This window comes from Thamnophis sirtalis, unplaced genomic scaffold (genome assembly GCF_051295495.1).
Source record: "Thamnophis sirtalis isolate CommonGarterSnake01/CBP01778 unplaced genomic scaffold, rThaSir2_p1.2 scaffold_15, whole genome shotgun sequence".
NCBI classification, from domain to species: Eukaryota; Metazoa; Chordata; class Lepidosauria; order Squamata; family Natricidae; genus Thamnophis; species Thamnophis sirtalis.
In genome coordinates, this window is record NW_028261395.1 from 3,687,456 (window position 1) to 3,709,677 (window position 22,222).

General features: G+C 42.4%; 1 protein-coding gene across 1 annotated transcript; it reads left to right on the top strand.

Moving 5' to 3' along the window:
• The first annotated feature begins 884 nt into the window (after window positions 1-884).
• On the top strand, window positions 885-22,041 carry ANKRD1 (ankyrin repeat domain 1). The gene is made up of 9 exons (XM_087701842.1): window positions 885-1,138; window positions 5,607-5,786; window positions 9,445-9,582; window positions 9,674-9,781; window positions 11,805-11,903; window positions 16,027-16,125; window positions 16,274-16,372; window positions 18,973-19,071; window positions 21,152-22,041. The coding sequence occupies exons 1-9, from the start codon at window positions 1,112-1,114 to the stop codon at window positions 21,254-21,256; spliced, it is 954 nt and encodes a 317-aa protein (XP_087557968.1). The 5' UTR covers window positions 885-1,111; the 3' UTR covers window positions 21,257-22,041.
• Window positions 22,042-22,222: the final 181 nt, after the last annotated feature.

Genomic DNA, 22,222 nt, shown 5'->3' on the forward strand with positions numbered 1-22,222 from the left:
CGTAAGTAAATCTGGTTTCCCCATTTGACTTTGTCAAAAGGTGATTATATGACCCCAGGACACTGAAAACCATCATAAATACGAATCTGTTTGCCGAACATCAAAATTTTGATCGCGTGACCACGGGGATGCTGCAACGGTCGCTAAGTGTGAAAATGGTCTCTAAGTGTGACGAATGGTCATCAGCCACTTTTTTCAATGCCACTGTAACTTTGGTCACTACACTAAATTTCAGTTTCACCTTCCTGCCCCTTGAAATCAGACCCTCATCACCCCTGTTTATAAGCAGTGACAGATTCCATTGAAAATGAAAAGCAGGCGAGTTTTGCGTTCCTATCTCGATGGTAACTTAACGTGTCAGCCGGTCCTTTTAGCACCAGAGACATCACTCCGGCTTCCATAATCCCCCCAGAAAATTCTCCTTGACAAATATAGACAAGTGACATCATGATAAGTGTGTGTGTGTGTGTGCTTGTGCGTCTATGAGAGAGACTGGGAGGGGAGGGATGAGAGCAAGGGGAAGAATATACTGTATTTTTCTACAGAACTATTTATAAACGGGACGATCGCCAAAATAATTTATTTTTCCATCAGTTTGACCTACTTCTTTGTTTACCCACAAAACAAGGGCTGTCTTGTCTCCTCTCCACTCCTGGTGTCTGTTGCCCATGTAGGAGCCAGTTATGATAAGGGTGGTATCTGCGGACAGCTGTTATGGTTAGCATTGCTGAGCTATGCGGTCACCGCCAATGGAATGGAGCTCTTGCATTTCATACTGATTCAGATATTCGGTGCCGTTACACCGCAGGATTTTTCCTCTTCCCCTCACCCTTCCTCAACCCACTCACCCCCCCCGCCCCCCCATCCAATTCCTATCCTCGACACTAGATCTGGCTAGTTAATATGCCTGGAATGTGAAAAACACCTATTGCTGAACTGTTTGGATTCCCAGGTTGGAAGATTATCTCACTCAGAAGAAGTTTTTGCAAAGATATATAAACTAAGAGAGCTTGGCATGTCTCAGTCAAATTGCCTTGGACTGCGAAGGCATCTTTCTGGAGAGGAAATACTCCATTGTACCATCAGCTTTTGACCAGCCCAACAAGCCAGGATGATGACGCTACTGGTAGAAGACCTAGTAAGTATCCAACTACCTTGTGTGATTATTATTATTTTTTTGAACAGTTCAATAGCATCATGTCAGAGGAATGGTTATCTCTAAGACCAAATTGTTTCTTTTGATTGAAAGTGGTACCTAAGGGGAAATTATATTGGAATGAAAATGTCATTGGGGAGTGGGGTGTGGTCCTTTGAAGCAAGCAGAACAAAGAGACAACATGAATTTCGATTCACACGTGAATATGTCTTTAGCTGATCTATCGTCCTATAGCTTTTATCACTAGCAACTTTTGTGACAATCATGATATTCTCCTAAGTTTAAAGAGTATTATGAAGATGAATGAATTGGGAAAGGGTTGTTTATTTCTGAAATCGTTACTGAAAACATTACCTTTCATATAAACGCATGTTATACATTTAATAACAATAGTTTACGTAGCAATACGTTGTACCGTAGTTTAGCTTACAAAGTTTTTTTTTTTAAAAAAAGCTTGTCTTATTTAAGTGTCAGCAAAATTTTCAAAAGAGGATATTTATTATACGCCATCTTTTGCCATATTGAGGCTTTCGAGATCGTTCGCAAGAAATATACGGCCGAAACAGAAGGAGCGTGATGGTTTCACAGCTATTTAAACAACCCTCGTGATTCAGAGAATTCGCAACTACGCTTCTCAACTATGCCAGACACACACAAGTCTGGCTCCAACTCCCATTCCAGACAACATAATAAAGAATTAAAACAGGACTTAGATGACCCAGCTTTAATAGGCCCCCTAGTCACCTCTGCTGCTTATGACTGTGTTATTCATGGCAGCAAATAAGAGTGAAGGAATGGAAAGAAAATAGAAGCGATTCTGAAATAGTTGCTTATCTCAAAACACTTCGGCTGTAATTATAGCACGAGATTTTTGTACTGGCAAATACAGCGATCCCTTTAGCTATTCCACCCCTCTGAGCTTAATTTGTCATTGAACATGGGTATGGCAACCTGGATGGCTGTTTATTAGGTCTAGAAAATAAAAAGTGAAAGTATATAGTTAAAACCCTGTGTAATTTCCTAAGCGTATTATTGAATTTAAGTGAAAAAGATTGGAGTCTTTTTCATGGTCTACTGTGGTTCGATCGGAAAGAGATTTTTTACTTAATGAAATCTCTTTCGTAAAATGTGGATTTCTGTGACTTTCAATGTCAGCAACTCGCCATCAAACGAACTCAAGATCAACCTGGCAAATTTGGGGAGAGTTTTTTTCCCTATTTCTCAATAGCAGGACCCCCAAGTCTCTTGAAGCTTCCCCTAAGCAAAAAAGGATTTCGAAAGCAGATGGCATAGGAGTCTGTCAGTCAATAGGGAGTATGTAGGAACAAGGGAGTAGGATATATTCTTTTAAAAAAACATGCCCCATTACATTCTTGGATGGATTATCCACCATGTTGTCTTCATCCAGCTAAACATAGTCGTGACTAAAAGCCACTGGAAGCATTGGGATTTATAGAAGTCGCACTGATCTGCTTCGGTGATTTCAGTGAGATGTAGCAATCTCTAACTTTAGCTGCTTGCATACTGCGAACTGCTGCGGACTTGATTTTAAATTTAATTAGCAATAGCAATAGCAGTTAGACTTCTATACCGCTTCATAGGGCTTTCAGCCCTTTCTAAGCGGTTTACAGAGTCAGCATATCGCCCTTAACAATCCGGGTCCTCATTTTACCCACCTCAGAAGGATGGAAGGCTGAGTCAACCCTGAGCCGGTGAGATTTGAACAGCCGAACTGCAGTCAGCTGAAGTAGCCTGGCAGTGCTGCATTTAACCACTGCGCCACCTCGGCTCTTATGACGGCTGGGTATCTTTTGCAACCTTCTTCCAAGCAAAGTCAACGGGGGAAGCTGGATTCACTTAGTAACGAGCAGGTTCCTAACTTAGACACTGCAGTGAGTCGCTTAACAACTGTGGCAAGAAAGGTTGTAAAATGGGGCAAAACTCAAGGAAACGTCCCACTTAGCAACAGAAACATTGGGTGCTTCACTGTCTTCATAAGTCCAGGACAACCTGTAGTATTCTTGGTATTAGCCGATGACCAGATGCTCACAGCTAAGGAGTTTTTTATGGCTAATTCCAACTGATATATAAAGATCTTTTCTGACATCCTTCAGTGCTTCTGGGCTTTCATTGTCGTAGGTCTTACTGCTGCTAAGATGGCAAACGTCCTAATGTGAGCGTCAGATGTTGCAACACGATACATTCACGGTCCACAGTAGCAATCAGTCTACAGTTTCCTTAGTCAGATTCCTGTTCTATCTCCAGCCTTCCCTGTGTGAGTGAGGGAGAACTGATAGCTTTTCATCTGGGCTTCTCTATTTTACTAAACCCGTTGACTTTGTCTCTCAAAATTGCTGCAAAACTTACTGTATTTTTCGGAGAATAAGACGCACCGGAGCAGGGGTGGGTTTCTCGCCCCGTTCCAACCGGTTCGGTTGGAACGGGGCCGGTGGCGTCCTCGTGCACGCGCGCAGTGCACACATGCGTACTAGCGTCTGTGCGAGGCTCCAGCTGCTCCTGGAGGATCGCGCAGGCGCTGTATGTGTCCTGCGCATGCGTAGAAGCGTAGAACTCGTCAAAACCGGGTAAGGAGCGCGGGCGGGCGGGTGGGCCCTTCGCCGTTCCCGGAAGTTACTTACTTCCGGGTTCGCCAACCAACCGGTTCACAGGGACTGCCGCGAACCGGTTGAAACCCAACCCCTGCACCGGAGTATAAGACGCACCAAGGTTTTAGAGAGGCAAATTTAAAAAGAAGTTTTTGCACTCTGCAAACCTCCCGGTTTTTTCCCCAACAAAAAAACAAAACATGAATAGCCCTTAAGAGGCTTGTAGAATGCTCCAGGGTGGGGTAGGGGGCAAAAACGAGCAAAAAATGGATGTTTTTTTTTTTGCGAAAATGGCCCCATGTTTTGTCAAAAAAAAAAAAGGACATGGATAGCCTTTAGGAAGCTTATAGAGTGCTCCTGGGGGCCCGTTTTTCGCTCATTTCTGCCCTCCCCAGCCCCCAGGAGCTCTCTGACAGCCTCCTACAAGTTATGCACGGCCATTTTGGTGAAGGGGCGGGGTTTCAGGAAGCAAAAAATGCTGTATTCAGTGTATAAGACGCACCCAGATTTTCAGCCTCTTTTCTGAGGAAAAAGGGTGCGTCTTATACTCCGAAAAAAGGGGTAACTATTTTTCTCAAACCTCTTAGTCTCTTGATAACTATCCTACTAGTGCTATTTTGTCCTACCTCCCAACAAAATTGAGCATGCTATTCTCAAGGAATAATGATAGTCTTCTTGATTTCCCCTCTCCCCCCTTTCATTCTGGCTCTTTCCAAGCCTCAATATCACCTACTTTTTCTTCAATCTATTGCCTCTACCATCCAGGTCACGGTTGTCCCAAATGTGCTTTTTTTTCAAGAGGCAATTGGTTCTGACAAGTGTCGTCAGCATCTTCATATCCGGTCACATGGGCGGCAAGCCACTCCCATCCGGTCACATGGGCGGCAAGCCACTCCCACAAAGGAGTGGTTTCTGGTTTTTCTTTGAAGACGTTTCTCTTCTCATCCAAGAAGCTTCTTGATCCCCACCATCCAGTCAGAGCCGAAGAAGCTTCTTGGATGAGAAGTGAAATGCCTTCTGCTGCTTTCTTTTTCCCCAACCCTCTTGCGTCTGAATATCCCAATCTTTTCCACAATTACTTAATCGCAAATATAGTGTTGCCCTCAGCAATAACCATACAGCTCGTGGTTTCTTATCAGTTCACTTCAGTGGTGGGTTTCAAAAATTGTTCGAACCTACTCTGTGGGTGTGGCTTCCTTTGTGGGAGCAGCTTGCCGCCCATGTGACCGGATGGGAGTGGCTTGCCACCCATGTGACCGGATATGAAGATGCCAACGACACTTGTCAGAACCACCTTAAATGACCTCACACACAGCCCTGGCATGCATAAGAATAGGATGTCAACTTGGTTTTTAAAAGGCATCTTTGGTTTGCGCTAAAACAACTTCAACACACGCAATGTTCTGATTGCACCACAAACGCAGTAGCCATCCTTACCTTTCACAGAGGCACTGAGTTTTATAAATAGGAGCATGAGAGTGTAGAATAATCATATCCAAGGACCAGTGGTGGGTTTCAAAACATTTTGGAACCTCTTCTGTAGGTGTGGCCTGCTTTCCGGGTCCACTGGTGGAACCTCTTCTAACCGGCTCGGTAGATTTGACGGACCGGTTCTACCGAACTGGTGCAAACTGGTAGGAACCCACCACTGGTTCACTTACCATTTCCTCAAGGCTCTGTCTGTCATGAGGATCTTGGGACATCCATTTCACTTCTTTTTTTGTCAACAAGTTCTTTCTGTGGTTGTAGAATTTGCTTTTTTTTTATAAGTTTCCTCCATGTTTTGGTTTGTCACCGAGAACCTTTTGGAACTCTACTCTTAAGACACATGTTTTCTTTGACAGACGACAGGCAAAAAGACAGACGGTAGAGAACCGGGGGACTTCCTTCCGGAGGACTTCAAAGATGGAGAATATGAAGCTACAGTGAGATTGGAGAAACAAGAAGACCTGAAGACGGTCATTGATCCCTCAGTAACACAGCGCACTCTGACTTACCAAGAGGAGAAGGAGCTACAAGCTGAGGTAAAATAGTGATTTTTTTATGTATCTTCTGGGAATATATCGCCACTGTTCTAATTTACTGCTGTTCTCTACCACAATCATATTAGACAAGCCTTCATCATCTGGTAGAACTATGCTGAGGATCAGGGGGGAAAAAACATTCAGTCAAACCTAATTATAATGAGAAAACCAGGAAGTTGAGATTGGAAACAAATTAAAAGGATGAGCTATTAAGAATCCCCCGGGGAGTGCTTAATCTTTGCATTCATGATGGAACACAATTTCACTTTCAAGGAAATTCTAGCTGGGGAACAAAGTTGGGGAAATTTTATTTTGAAAATCTGGACAATGTCGGCTACTCAATGGAGCATTAGACAGGATTGACCACAGAAACTACATGATACTGATTCCTATGAGGGTTTCACCACAAAACCGCGCTCGACTAAACCGCGCTTGACTAAACCGCATCGCTGACGTCATCAACAGGGCGACAACAGCGCGGAGACAGAAGCACACTGTAAACCCTAAACCTAAAATTAACCCCTAAACCTAAACCTAACCCCCCTAAACCTAATCCTAAACCTAACCCTAACCCTAAACCTAACCCTTAACCTAACCCTTAACCTAATCCTAATCCTAACCCTTAACCTCTTACCTTAAGTTGAATCGGCTTCCTTTCAAAGCGCTATTTAAAGTGCCCTTCTTTCTCCGCGCTGGCTGTTGTCGCCCTGTTGATGACGTCAGTGACGCGGTTTAATCGGGCGCGGCTTAGTCGAGCGCGGTTTTGACGGGTCACGCCTATGAGCATCACTCAAACAAATCTCGCAGATGCTATAGGTGGTGGCAAGTTATTTGCTTTCTCATCTACTTACCTATAAAAAGGAATATCAGATTAGAAAACTCAAATGCTTGTGGTTCTGCTCTTGGCATACAGCAAATGATTGCCCAGGGACTCTTACAACAGGGGTATCAAACTCGATTTCATTGACAGCCGCATCAGGGTTGTGTTTGATCTCAGGGGGACAGGGTGGGTGTGGCCAGCTCAATGTCATTCCTATCGGGTGCATCTGTGGTGGACCGACCGCTCTGCCAGTGAAAACGGGCTCCCGAGCTCCGTTTTCGGCTGCCACGGCCTCCTGCAACCCTGTGCCAGTGAAAAAGGAGTTCGGGAGGACCACGTGCAGACCGGATCTAAATATCCTGTGGGCCAGATCCAGTAGTAAAAGAAATTGGTAACCCACCACCAAACCAGACCTTGCGCCATGAAGGACTTTATGTGTTACATTACATATTAATAGCGGCAGCCGAACCAATTGAGAAACGTATTGATTCAGCCAAAGGAGCCATACATTTGCTAGAACATGCTCCTGCTTAGTCCTTCAAAGGTAAGATCCGTCGGTGAGTAAGTGGCAAACAAACCGTTACATGATGCATTTATGAGTTACTTGAGAACCGTTTAAGGAGTATGTTGCCGCTGCTTTAAATACAAGCTGACACATCCTTCGCACAGGGTAGCGGCTCAAGTGACTTTTCACGAGGTGTTAATGAGTATGACATCAAGTGACATAATGTCTAATAGTTATTGCACCAACAACCCCTTCGCATCATTTCTTTTGGAAGTAATTCTTTTTCTCGTTTCAAAAGTTTTATTTCTTTTAAGGCAAACATTTCATCATTCCTCAGTCAGTAAGACATCGAAGTACAATTTCTTGTATATCAAAATAATTCTAGTTTACCACCGGAAGTAATTCTTTTTCTCGTTTCAAAAGTTTTGTTTCTTTTAAGGCAAACATTTCATCATTCCTCAGTCAGTAAGACATCGAAGTACAATTTCTTGTGTATCAAAATAATTCCAGTTTACCACCAAATTCTTGTCTAGCCTAATGTATACCCCTCCCTCCCTCCACCCTCTCCCCCAACCCCCCCCTCCACCTTCGCCCCCCCCCCCCGACTTCCCAGAACCCGTACACGGTATGGATTTCTAACAAACACAGTCTAAAATCTATTGAGAGAAAAGAAATAAAATAAAGAAATTAATGACATCTCTACATTGACCTTAGCTTCTTCTTGCTGAACCAACTTTAAACAGTTTAAATCATTTCTGATCTTAAGCATAGGCTAACTGGAATTTCTTGGTCCCGTATTTATTTTGTATATAGTCAATCCATTTTTTTCCCAGTCTCGTTTATATCTCTCATTTGAGTGATCTTTAAGATATGCCGATATTTTAGCCATCTCGGCTAAGTTTGTGACTTTCAATGTCCATTCTTGAGTTGTAGGTTTTGGAAGTAATTCTTGAATCAACTAATTTCAAAAATGCATCTTTACTACAATCTCTCTCTCTCTCCCTCCCCCTTCAAACCAGTCGTGATTCCTCATGACTTCATGGACAAAGTCCACGCAATTTTCTCACCAGCATTTTCGGAATTGCTTTCTTCTTATGCCCAAGAGAGAAAAGGACAGCTGGCTTTGTGCCTTAAGGCAGGATTAGTCCACACAAGTCTCTCTCACTTTATATCCTAACACCTTTAACTAATAAATCAAACTCTCGACTCTCCTTTTAGATTCCCTCAAAAAGCTAGTCTTCTCGCAACTTTTTATACAATGAATTTACCTGTGCAACCAAGTATTCAACCTTCTAATGTGTTTAGTGGAATAATGATTAGCAGTATACAGATCAGAGGTGGGTTGCTACCGGTTCGCACCAGCTCGGTAGAACCGGTTCGTCAAATCTACCGAACCGGTTAGAAGAGGTCCCACCAGTGGACCCGGAAAGCAGGCCACACCTACAGAAGAGGTTCCAATTTTTTTTTGAAACCCACCACTGACACACACAGACAGACAGACAGACAGACTCACACAGACTCACACAGAGAGAGAAAGAGAAAGAGAAAGGAAGAAAGAAATAAAGAAAAATGAAAAAAGAAAGAAAAAGTGAGAGAGAGATGAAAGAAGGAAAGAGGGACAGAGACACAAAAGGAAGGAAGGAAAGAGAGAGAGAGAGAGAGAGAGAGAACACATGGCTGGCAAGCCACTCCCACCAGGTCACATGGCCAGCAAGCCACTCCCACAAAGGAGGCCACACCCACAGAGTAGGTTCGAAATTTTTTTGAAACCCACCACTGATACAGATGTACAAATATAACTATTGCACAATACATTTTGTCCAACATTTTCTTTACTGAGATCTCGGGAAGAAAAACTTGCAAAACTTGGCTGTTCCGGCAGGCCTGGGGCTGTTGACCCTATGAACGAGGTCCAGCCCCATCTAGGTTGAGTGTATGGTGTGTTGCTTTTAAATCTGTTTCCTCTTTCCCTATATTTTAACTTTTTATTTTTACTCTTGTACTTTGTAAGCCGCCCGGAGTCCTACGGGATTGGGCGGCATATAAATTTATTAAATTACAATTACAACTGGATGGGTGGAACTGGCAGCATGGCAGTGGAAGATTGGGTCATGTGATGGGCTGGTGGGGCAAGATCTTGAACTTTCAACTGGGTGGGGGGGAAAGCTGGGAAACTTTCAGATTTGGGTTTTCCACAGATGTGCCAACTTGGCTCTCTTAATAAATTGGAACTTTGAGCAATACTTTGCCTTGGACTCTGATTTAATTTTGGGATGCTTTTTTGGAACCCTGACACAAACCCTCTCACTGTATCGTTCGTTCCTTTTGTCCAGATCAAGAAAAAGAAACTAGAGGCGAGGACAAAGCTTGACAGTTTGGAAGACCTTGAAAAAATCATCACTCTGAAGAAAAGGAAAAAGGTGAAGAAGGCCAGAGTCCCAGCTGAGAAGGAGCCTGAGCAAGAAGTTATAGTGCGTTCAAGCGACAAAGTATTTTAATTTCTTCTGTTCTCCATTTAGTGGCATCTCCGAATAACGATGAGCTCTTTTGATTCTATCTCAGACAGGAACTGTAGATGTCCCCACGTTTTTAAAAGCCGCCTTGGAGAACAAAATGCCGGTAATTGAAAAGTATTTAGCGGACAAAGGAGACCCAGATGCTTGTGATGAGGTACATTGGCTTTGACTGATTTCTGTGCTATTTGTTTGATCCTAATTGAACAGTTTCCCCCCAAAGGATACTAGAAGCTGTAGCTTAATGAATCATTGCCTTTGAAGCAACCTAAGCGTTCTACCTCCAATTTTCAGGTTTTTAGCAATAGCAATAGCAGTTAGACTTATATACCGCTTCATAGGGCTTTCAGCCCTCTCTAAGCGGTTTTACAGAGTCAGCATATTGCCCCCAACAACAATCCGGGTCCTCATTTTACCTCGGAAGGATGGAAGGCTGAGTCAACCCTCAGCCGGTGAGATTTGAACAGCCGAACTGCAGAACTGCAGCCAGCTGAAGTAGCCTGCAGTGCTGCATTTAACCACTGTGCCACCTCGACTCTTTTCTGGGAGGGGACAACTTTCAAAATAGTTTTTAAGAGGGTCATTTTCTTAGAGTGTAATCCAATCTTTCTTCCACCAACACTGCGGAAGAACAAAAGTCTTCCTCAGTGGTGGGATTCAAATGGGTGTGACTTTGTGGGCGTGGCAGGGGAAGGATACTGCAAAATCCCCATTTCCTCCCCACCCCACTAACCTGCTTTCCAGATCAGTTCTCCTGTTCAGGGCAACAAAAGAAGATCAGCTGGGAAGCAGGGAGGCAGTGGGGGCGTGGCCAGCCTGTTTGCCGGTTCTGCAAACTACTCAAAATTTCCGCTACGGTTTTCCAGAACCTGTCAGAACTGGCTGAATAACCACCTCTGGTATGACTTAAGCATTACATCCAGTAGCAGTTCAGCAGTTCCAAGAAGTTCAATATCCATTTGCGCTATTCAGGCGGGCCCAGATAAACCTTCAAGTGGCCTCAATGGCTCTCAAAAAGAGTACTAATAACCAGATGACTGTAAATCCTTCCATTTCCCAATATTAAGTCAGACCTGAAGAAGCTTCTTGGATGGGAAGCGAAGTATCTTCAAGGAAAAACAAAGAAAGTCCACTTGCCTCTTGAAGAAGCACGTTAGCAACTGTCTCTGTAGACAGTTATTTAATATTTAATATTTTTTTCTCATCTCTCCCGCCCTCCCTCTCTCCCCTCCCCTTCTTAGTAATTATGTGGCCCAAATCTCTCCACATCTTCCAATGCTGGACATCTTCTTTGAGTTGTTCTATCAGTGGTGGGATTCAAATAATTTAACAACCGGTTCTCTGCCCTCATGACCAGCTGGGTAGGCGTGACTTGGTGGTCATGTGACTGGATAGGCGTGGCCAACTTGACATCACTCACGTCAATGGGAGCTTCGCCTTAGCTGTCACAATGTAATAAGGGTTAACCGGAGAGGCAGTTTCTGTAAGCAGGGCAATAAAGATGAGGCTAGAAGCAACACCAGAATGTTTCCTTCCTGCCTTCCTTACAGGATTAGCCCTGTAAAGTGGGACAAAAACAAAATGAGATTTCTTCCAACAACTGATTCTCCCAACTGCTTAGAAAGTTAAGGGCCGAGGTAGCGCAGTGGTTAGGGTGCAGTACTGCAGGCCACTTCAGCTGACTGTTATCTGCAGTTCGGCGGTTCTAATCTCACCGGCTAAAGGTTGACTCAGCCTTCCATCCTTCCGAGGTGGGTAAAATGAGGATCCGGATTGTTGTTGGGGGCGATATGCTGACTCTGTAAACCGCTTAGAGAGGGCTGAAAGCCCTATGAAGCGGTATATAAGTCTAACTGCTATTGCTATTGCTAAGTTACGAACCTGTTCTCCTGAATAGGTGCGAACTGGCTGAATCCTACCACTGTGTTCTATGCTCTGGTTAGTGTCATAAATACACAAACACACACACACAGTCTAGGTGGCAATACTTAGTTAATATCAGGCTCATCAAGAAAACTAAACAGTGTCACCTCTGCTAGTACTTATATGACCACCAGGAAATCTGAAGACTATAGATTAGAAAAATCACCAGGAGAAAGAGGGAGGGAGAAATAATGCTTTAAAAATAAAGAGAGGCAGTTGTTTACTATTGATTGTGCTATCTGTCTTCCAACTGACAGTACAAGCGTACAGCCTTGCACCGGGCCTGCTCACAAGGACATTTGGAAATTGTGGAAAAGTTAGTAGCAGCTGGGGCTCATCTTGAATTCCAAGATATGGTAAGCCAAAACTCTGCGCATTTACACTGTCCTTCAGATTGATTCTCACAAACATGTAAAGTGTCTGAAAGACTTATGAGAATGTATGTATGTATGTATGTATGTATGTATTTAGTGTCACAACCTCTGGTATGTCCAAATATGGGAGGAAGTCTACTGCTTCCATTCTTTGTCTATCGGCTCGTCACAAGAGTCCATCACGACGGAAAGCCATTATTTTTACTGTTGCCTTTGTCACATTTGTGTTGCATTTGTGCTGATAAATAAATAAGTAAAGGGAGACTAGTATAGATCTATTTCAAGCTATTTAGCTCTCATCAGCTAGCCATACCCTTGCTGGGATTTGAACCTGTGCTGTATTACATATCAAGCAGTTGTGTTAACCACTAAGCCACAAGGTTCTCCTCCTTATCAGCTGAGCCAGGGAAGTAGGTATGTAGGTATTATATATAATAGGTATTATATATATAATACCATAATTATATAATAAGTAGGTATTTTATATATATATATGTGTGTGTGTGTGTGTGTGTGTTATATTTGTGCTGATAAATAAATAAAGGGAGACTAGTATAGATCTATTTCAAGCTATTTATCTCTCATCAGCTAGCCATACCCAGGTTCTAATCCCAGTAAGGGTATGGCTAGCTGATGAGAGCTAAATAGCTTGAAATAGATCTATACCAGTCTCCCTTTATTTATTTATCAGCACAAATATAACAAATGTAACAAAAAGGCAACAGTAAAAAAAAAAATATTGGGTTCTGTCTAGATGGTCTCTTGTGACGAGCCGAAGGACAGAGAATGGAAGTAGTGATCTTTCTCCCATATTTGGGCATACCGAGGGTTGTAAAATCTATATCTATATCTATCTATCTATCTATCTATCTATCTATCTATCTATATCTATCTATCTATCTATCTATCTATCTATCTATCTATCTATCTATCTATCTATCTATCTATCTATCTCTATCTATCTATCTATCATCTATCTATCTATCTATCTATCTATCTATCTATCTATCTATCTCTATCTCTATCTCTATCTCTATCTCTCTCTCTCTCTCTCTATCTATCTATCTATCTATCTATCTATCTATATCTCTATCTCTATATCTCTATATCTATCTATCTATCTATCATCTATCTATCTATCTATCTATCTATCTATCTATCTATCTATCTATCTATCTATCTATATCTCTCTATCTCTATCTATCTATCTATCTATCTATCTATCTATCTATCTATCTATCTATCTATCTATCTATCTATCTATCTATCTATCTATAATTTCTGCTTCGTTCATATTCTCAATCACATCAAGCAAACTTTTGTAGACAACAAGCCCTCCTTTCAGGTTGACTTCCCAGTTGTCATGAAGGAGAGAGCAGGATAATAGGGGGTGTGAGCTGTTTGGAGTGGGGCCAGCAGATAAGGCTCCTCCACCCCTTGTTATTCATGTTAGCAATGCATTCCTCTGCTCAGATGTAATTGCTTAAGGGGTCTGTTGTTTACCGCACTGTACAATTCATAAAAGGGACTTCATCATAAGTTGCCTTCTAAGGGTATGCTCCTGCTGCAATGATTTACACATGACTTTCTCAGCATCCATGCCAAGTTATGCTCTTCTGGTGAAGTGGTTGGCTTTCTCACCTACTGCCTTTCTGTATTATTTTTTTCTTACTTAGCTTATCCTATTTTTTCATATTAAAATGTTTTATATTTTCCATTTTTCATTTTCATACAGTCACATATATACTGTGCATAGCCGGGGCCATACAACATTAAGCAATAATCACAGCAATTCCTCTTGTCAACAATACCCCCCAAAATAGAAACCCAATATACCTCTTCCACTCTCCGTACACCTCTTTCTTCCGCCCCCCTCCAACTTTCTATCTTCCCTCCATCATCCCCCTCTACCCTACTTCCTCTCCCCCTCTACCTCTCCTCTCTCCCGATCCACTCCTTCCCTTCCTTCTCACCCTCCCTCCCATCCTCTCTCCCGCCCTCTCTACCCCTCTTCCTTCTATCCCACTCCTCCTCCCCTTGGTGTATTTCTACTATATGTCAATGTATTCAGCTTGTCCTATTTTTACAGAGAAATTAAAGAGAAACAGTATACATGTGAAGTCGCATTACATTGAAATCTAACACATAGTATATATCCCCCCTCCCCCCACCCTCCCCCCTAACACCCCACCTCCCTCCCCCCCCCGACTTCCCAGAGCCCGTACACGGTATAGATTTTTAACAAACACAGTCTAAAATATATTGAGCCAAAAGCAAAAGCTTATCCTATTTTTAAAGAGAAATTAAAGAAAAACAGTATACATGTGAAGTCACATTACATTGAGATCTAACACATTGTGTCTAACCTAATATATATCCCAACCTCCCCCCCAACCCCCCACCTCCTTCCCCCCCCCCCGACTTCCCAGAGCCCGTACACGGTATAGATTTTTAACAAACACAGTCTAAAATATATTGAGAAAAAAGAAGTTAAAAAAAAGTTAATAACATCTCTACATTGATCTTAGCTTCTTCTTGCTAAGCTAACTTTGAACAGTTTAAATCATTCCTGATCTTAAGCATAGGCTAACTGGAATTTCTTAGTCCCGTATTTATTTTGTATATAGTCAATCCATTTTTTTCTCGTTTATATCTCTCATTTGAGTGATCTTTAAGATATGCCGATATTTTAGCCATCTCGGCTAAGTTTGTAACTCTCAATGTCCATTCTTGAGTTGTAGGCAAGTCTTCCTTCTTCCAGTATTGCGCCACCAACAGTCTTGCCGCAGTTATTAGGTGCAGAATCAAGTTAGCCTCTACCACTGTAAAGTCAGTACTTATACCTAGTAAAAGTAACTGAGGAGTAAACTGCCTTTCTGATTAAATTAGTGCAAGAGGAGTGAGTATAAAGGGGGACCTCAGCTTAGTAATAAAATGCATGTTTTAAATAGAGTACAAGATGGCATTTGTTTTTGACATTAGGAACTAATGCAGGTAGTCCTCGAATTATAACACTTCACTTAGTGACAGTTTGAAGGCACTGAAAAAAGTAACTTATGACCATTTTTTTTAACACTTATGACCATTGCAGCATCCCCATGCCCATGTGATTTACATTGGGATGCTTGAAACTCACACATTTATGCCGGTTGCAGTATTCTGGGGTCGTGTGATCACTTTTTGCAATTTCCTGACTAACAAAGTCAATGGGGAAGCCAGATTCACTTAACAACGGGGTCTGCCGCATACCTCCCAACGGCCGATAAGATCGCACAGGGTGGGCCTTCTCCAGGTGCCCGTCGACCAGACAATGTCGGCTGGCGGCTCCCCGGGGGAGGGCCTTCTCTGTAGCCGCTCCGACCCTATGGAACGATCTACCCCCAGAGATCCGGACCCTTCCCACTCTCACGGCCTTCTGAAAGGCTACCAAAACCTGGCTATTCCGGCAGGCCTGGGGCTGTTGACCTCACGACTGAGGTCCAGACCCGCCCAGATTGAGTGCTTTTAATCTGTTTTCTTGGTTTTTAATTCTTTTTTTTATTTTTTATAATGTATTTCTGTAAGCCGCCCGGAGTCCTTCGGGATTGGGCGGCCTATAAATTTATTAAATACTTAAATACTAATTTAATAACGGCAATGTTTCACTTAACAAAGGCGGCGAGAAGCGTTCGTAAAAACGGAGCAAAATTTAACGCTTCGCAAATTTCTCACTTAGCAACACAAATTTTGGGCTCAGTTTGCAGTCAAAAATTGAGGACTACCTGTAGCTACTGTTCAAAACGGAAAATAATAACCCAGAATAAAGCTGTGCTTATGTTCCTCAATGAATACAACTTAATCATGTCTTGATTGTGTTTATATGCAAGAGCCACCATGATCCTAGATCATTTCTTAACTTGTTGGCTTGTATCCAGAAAAATCTGGATCTTTTATTGAAAGATCTTCCAGTTGTAGTTAATCTGTAAGTCCGGGAAGCTGAAAAGGTTTTTGCCAATCGAAAGGATAACCAGCCAAGAGTCTGAATACTTTTAAAATAGTCTACGCTTTCATTATTCCTCCATGATTGAATCTCCTGATCTTTTGTTTTGCTTTTTTTCTGCTGTAGCTGGAATCAACGGCTATTCACTGGACGTGCCGAGGTGGAAACGTAGATGTTCTGAAATTCCTGTTAAACAAAGGGATAAACAGAAATGCCAAAGACAAGGTATTTTACAAGAATTGTCCCCAAAAATTTCGATTTACGGAAGATGTGGATCTGGAACCTGCTTGGATGAAGTTCTTTTCTCCATCCAAGTTTATTGTCTACAAGTTATGGATAATGCTTTTTTCCCCACTTTTTCTTTTTCCCTTAGTTGCTCAGCAGTCCTTTACATGTGGCGGTAAGGACTGGCCAGTATGAATGTGGAGAACATCTCATTGCATGTGAAGCAGATCTGAATGCTAAAGATAGAGTAAGTATATCATCTCCTTCCTTGATAAGGGATAGAGTAGGTGGTCTTAGAATGCGTGACCCGTCAAAACCGCGCTCGACTAAGCCGCGCCCGATTAAACCGCATCGCTGACGTCATCAACAGGGCGACAACAGCCAGCGCGGAGAAAGAAGGGCGCTTTAAATAGCGCTTTGAAAGCACGCCGATTCAACTTAAGGTAAGGGTTAGGTTTAGGGTTAGCTTTAGGGTTAGGTTAAGGGATAGGTTAAGGGTTAGGGTTAGGGTTAGGGTTAGGGTTAGGTTAAGGGTTAGGGTTAGGGTTAGGTTTAGGGTTAGGTTAAGGGTTAGGTTTAGGTTTAGGGTTAGGTTAAGGGTTAGGATTAGGTTTAGGTTTAGGTTAAGGGTTAGGTTTAGGGTTAGGTTAAGGGTTAGGTTAAGGGTTAAGTTTAGGGTTAGGTTTAGGATTAGGTTTAGGGGGGTTAGGTTTAGGTTTAGGGGTTAATTTTAGGTTTAGGCTTTACAGAGTGCTTCTGTCTCCGCGCTGTTGTCGCCCTGTTGATGACGTCAGCGACGCGGTTTAGTCGGGCGCGGTTTAGTCGAGCGCGGTTTTGTGGTGGAATCCTTAGAATGCCCATCAGAAGGCATATTGAACAAGGACCTGGTGTAATGGTGGCTTTTTGTGCTTGTAAAAGTAGACCAGAAGGACTCAAATATAGAGGAAGAGAGGCTTCTCGTGCTACTGAATAGTATCCCCTGAGTACCATGAATTGAGGTGACCATCAACAAGACATAACCACTTTCTATATTTTATGCCAAGGCCATGAACTTTTAGTACAGGTACAACTGTAAAAAGAGCCGAGGTGGCACAGTGGTTAAATGCAGCACTGCAGGCTACTTCAGCTGAGTGCAGTTCGGCTGTTCAAATCTCACCGGCTCAAGGTTGACTCAGCCTTCCATCCTTCCGAGGTGGGTAAAATGAGAACCCGGATTGTTGTTGGGGGCGATATGCTGACTCTGTAAACCGCTTAGAGAGGGCTGAAAGCCCTATGAAGCGGTATATAAGTCTAACTGCTATTGCTATCGCTAACTTACAACTGTAACTAAGGCCAGAATTGTGATTGTAAGTCATTGTGATTGGAAGCAAAGGGGGTTACTATCATGTCACTAAAATCTGCCGAATAAGGGACTGAATGCCTGAAAGTGAAGATGTTTCCCCATATCTCAGTCTGCAGCCTGACCCAAGCCCATAACCCCCCATAATAGTACAGAAACTAAGCTTATGACCCAACATGTTTTTAGGTGTAGAAAATATTCCCTTCGCTCTTTGACTAGATTGCATGCCATTAGTGGATAACTCAAAATTTCTGAAGCTGATATTAGTTTACACAGAGCATTTAGCATAGTGATGTGGGCTAAGTAAGTGATGCATATCTGCCTAAGAGCCGAGGTGGCACAGTGGTTAGGGTGCAGTACTGCAGGCCACTTCAGCTGACTGCTATCTGCAGTTCAGCGGTTCTAATCTCACCGGCTCAAGGTCGACTCAGCCTTCCATCCTTCCGAGGTGGGTGAAATGAGGACCCAGACTGTGGGGGCGATATGCTGACTCTGTAAACCGCTTAGAGAGGGCTGAAAGCCCTATGAAGCGGTATATAAGTCTAACTGCCTCTGCATAGCTACTTGTTCCCTCCCTTTAGGAATTCTCGATACGTAAGGAATGGCAGTGTTCTTTTCTATCAGGATAACAACAGTGTTTAGGATGCCTTCTATCCAGTCATTCCAACTCAATGCCACGATTTCATACCTCTCTGAAAAAGAAACACCTTAGAATAACAGAATTGGCAAGGACCTTGTAGGTGATCTAGCTCAACTCTCTGACCAAGCAGGAGACTCTACACCATTTCCGACAAGTGGTTGTCCAGTCTCTTCCTGAAAGTCTCCAGTGATGAAGAACTTCTGAAGGCAACTTCTGTTCCATTGGTTGATTCTTCTCACTGTCAGAAAACTTCTCCTTATTTCTAGGTTAAATCTCTCCTTGATCAGTTTCCACCCATTGTTCTTTGACTTTTAGGTGCTTTGGAAGGGTTCCATCACAATACCGCGAAGCCCTTATCCGCGGAGACATAAGCGCGAGTGCTAATCCGCGCCGTCCGAATCGCTAAAGCAAATGCGACCTTACCGCGCTGACATAAGGGCGGAGGGCAAATCCGCGCCTTCCGAAGCACCCTAACCCTAACCCTAAACCTAACCCTAAACCTAACCCCTAAACCTAATCCTAACCCTTACCTTAATTTAAATCGGCTTTCTGTCACCGCACTGTTGTCGCGGCGGTGATGACACGCGGTGATGACGTCGCGGCTTTAGCGATGCGGTTTTATCACCGCTATTTTGACGAGCGCGGTTTTGTCGTGCCATGCTTTGGAAGATAGGGTGTCCCTCTCTTCTCTGTGGCAGCCCCTCAAATATTGGAACACTGCTATCATATCACACCTGGTCCTTCTCTTCACTTAGATTAGATAACAGCTTTTGGTGGCAACATGTTGATATCCTTTGTTGAGCATTGCCAATATTGTGCACGGTCAGCCTACAAGTGTGTCATATTCAATTTTCCTTCCTTCCCCTAGGAGGGGGATGCTCCAATGCACGATGCTGTGAGATTAAATCGATATAAAATGATCCGACTCCTGATTCTCTATGGGGCGAACCTGAATGTAAAGAACACTGTAAGTTACTCCATTCGCAGTTTTCCCCCTTCCCCCATTGTTGAAGTCACGTAGAAGTGCTGAGTTGAAATCAAACAATATGGAGGCATTGAAATCAATGTTATTTATAGTAACTGTGATTTAAGTTTAGTCTCATGGATTTTACTGCGTCTATTTTAAATAGGATGGATCAAGCTCACAAATTGCAAATTACATGTCAGATTATACTCATTGCTAACAAACTGGAAAATGAATGCATTACAAGGCTTCTCTCCCTCCAAAAAACCTTCCTACTGTTTTGAAATATTTTTTCAGTTGCTTTTTTTTGTTCCACTGATTCTAATGTTATATTCCAAAAAAGACGTAACTTAAAACAGGCTATTTTAAAGATGGAATTCAATGCTACGGTTAGCCCTTGACCTAAATTTGTTAGCTATATATTATATTAGCTATAGATATATTATAAGAACGTGGAAGTGTTTGAGAACAACAACAAATCAGCCACGAAGTGGTAGGCCACGTAAATTCGTCCAACATCAGTGTGTGACCTCACAAATGCGCTTCTGGAAGAATGGTCAAAAATTCCCATAAACACACTCCCAAACCTTGTGGACAGCCTTCCCAGAAGAGTTGAAGCTGTTATAGCTGCAAAGGGTGGAACGATGTCAAATTGAACTCTATGGATTAGGAATGGGATGTCACTTACAGTGTTTATATGCGAGTAAAGGCAGATGAGCGAATATTTTTGGCAATATATATATATACAATACAATATATACAATACAATACAATGCAATATATATATTGTGACGAGCCGATAGACAGAGAATGGAAGCAGTAGACTTCCTCCCATATTCGGGCATACCAGGGGTTGTGACACTAAAATACATACCTATTTCCCTGGCTCAGCTGATAAGGAGGAGAACCTTGTGGCTTAGTGGTTAACACACCTCCCTAAGATGTAATACAGCACAGGTTCTAATCCCAGTAAGGGTATGGGATGAGAGCTAAATAGCTTGAAATAGATCTATACTAGTCTCCCTTTATTTATTTATCAGCACAAATACAACACAAATGTAACAAAAAGGCAACAGTAAAAATATTGGGTTTCTGTCTGGATGGTCTCTTGTGACGAGCCGATAGACAGAGAATGGAAGCAGTAGACTTCCTCCCATATTTGGGCATACCAGGGGTTGTGACACTAAAATACATACCTATTTCCCTGGCTCAGCTGATAAGGAGGAGAACCTTGTGGCTTAGTGGTTAACACATCTGCCTAAGATGTAATACAGCACAGGTTCTAATCCCAGTAAGGGTATGGGATGAGAGCTAAATAGCTTGAAATAGATCTATACTAGTCTCCCTTTATTTATTTATCAGCACAAGTACAACACAAATGTAACAAAAAGGCAACAGTAAAAATATTGGGTTTCTGTCTGGATGGTCTCTTGTGACGAGCCGATAGACAGAGAATGGAAGCAGTAGACTTCCTCCCATATTTGGGCATACCAGGGGTTGTGACACTAAAATACATATATAGCAGTTAGCAGTCAGCTGAAGTGGCCTGCAGTACTGCACTCTAACCACTGCGCCACCTCGGCTCTTGATGATGATGTGCGATAGATGGAATAAGAATTTATGGCAAGGCTACAACACATATGCTCGAAGCACATTCATTGTTCAGATTGAATTCCATATTAGCACGAATTCTAGAAGTGTGAAGCAAGGAGCCGAGGTGGCGCAGTGGTTAAATGCAGCACTGCAGGCTACTTCAGCTGACTGCAGTTCTGCAGTTCGGCTGTTCAAATCTCACCGGCTCAGAGTTGACTCAGCCTTCCATCTTTCCGAGGTGGGTAAAATGAGGATTGTTGGGGGCGATATGCTGACTCTGTAAACTGCTTAGAGAGGGCTGAAATCCCTATGAAGCGGTACATAAGTCTAACTGCTATTGCTATTGCTAGGTTTATTCAAATCATGCGAATCAGACATTTCTCCCTCATTTGGCCCTACAAGAAATCGATCAAGTAAAATAAAAATAAAGGATAACAAAAATCACATTCCAAGAAGCCTAACTGCATTTTCCTTGACTGTCTTTGCATAGGAAGGGAAAACTCCGATGGATCTTGTCCTGCAGTGGCAAAACGGCACCAAGGAAGTCTTCAATAACCTGAACGCTTATAAGAATTCCCCCATTGACACGTTCTGAAAACCAGATTGAAAGCTGGTCCGTTTCTTTGCACACATGGCACCACTTTCGGCGAAAAGAACAATGTGAAGAAGAATTCCTGGATACGTGATGCCATCTTTGCCTCATCGAACGAGTGTTTTTTTGCCTTTGGAATAAGTCTGAGGATAAAAGGTTCAAAAGCACGGCTTGAGTGTTACAATTCCACTAGTTTCAAGGTGTTTTTATTTATTTATTCCTATTTATATCTTGTATTCCATTCTTCCCTTTTTCTTGGATGTAGTTTCTCTAGCTGTTGTTTCTCTTTCAAATCGTCCTGTTGATACTAGAGTTGAGGAAGGAGTATTTATACAAGGCAATCACGTTTCTGAATGTATTAGCAGCTTCACAAGTTCTTTCTTCCCAATTTAACCCCAACGTAATTAATTTTTAGGTGTCGCCCAACATTTCTGCTGAAATTGCTATTATCAGAGTAAACTGTTAAAAAGCAAAGAATGGGAGCTGGAGAACAGAGGTATGAAAAGAAATGACATTAGAAAGGAACAGCGGAAGTCGAATGGAAAAAAAGGAACAGATCTGGTTTATTTTAAAGTTTATTACGAAGAGTAGACCAGATTTACTCAAAATAGTGGACAATGAACTACGAAGTTCAAAGCGGAATATTGCGTAGAGGAAAGTGTTGAAGTGAAGTAGAAGAAAATGCAATTAATTTTACATGCTCGGTAACGGAAGAAAAATTCTGTATATTTGTATGGCTTTTTATGTACATTTTGTATTAAATTCCCTTTAAGATTTAAATAAGAGAATGGTTTGTTCTGCCTGAATACTTTACTTATTTGTCTGAAAATTATGTTCCATCAGCTAACAGAAAAAATGCTTAAGTTACATGAACAAAACCAATGGTGGTGCATTCGTAATTAAAGTTTAAACAAACCATGGCTAGCCACCATGGTAGTTACTAAATACTGTTGTTTGCCTCTCATAGTA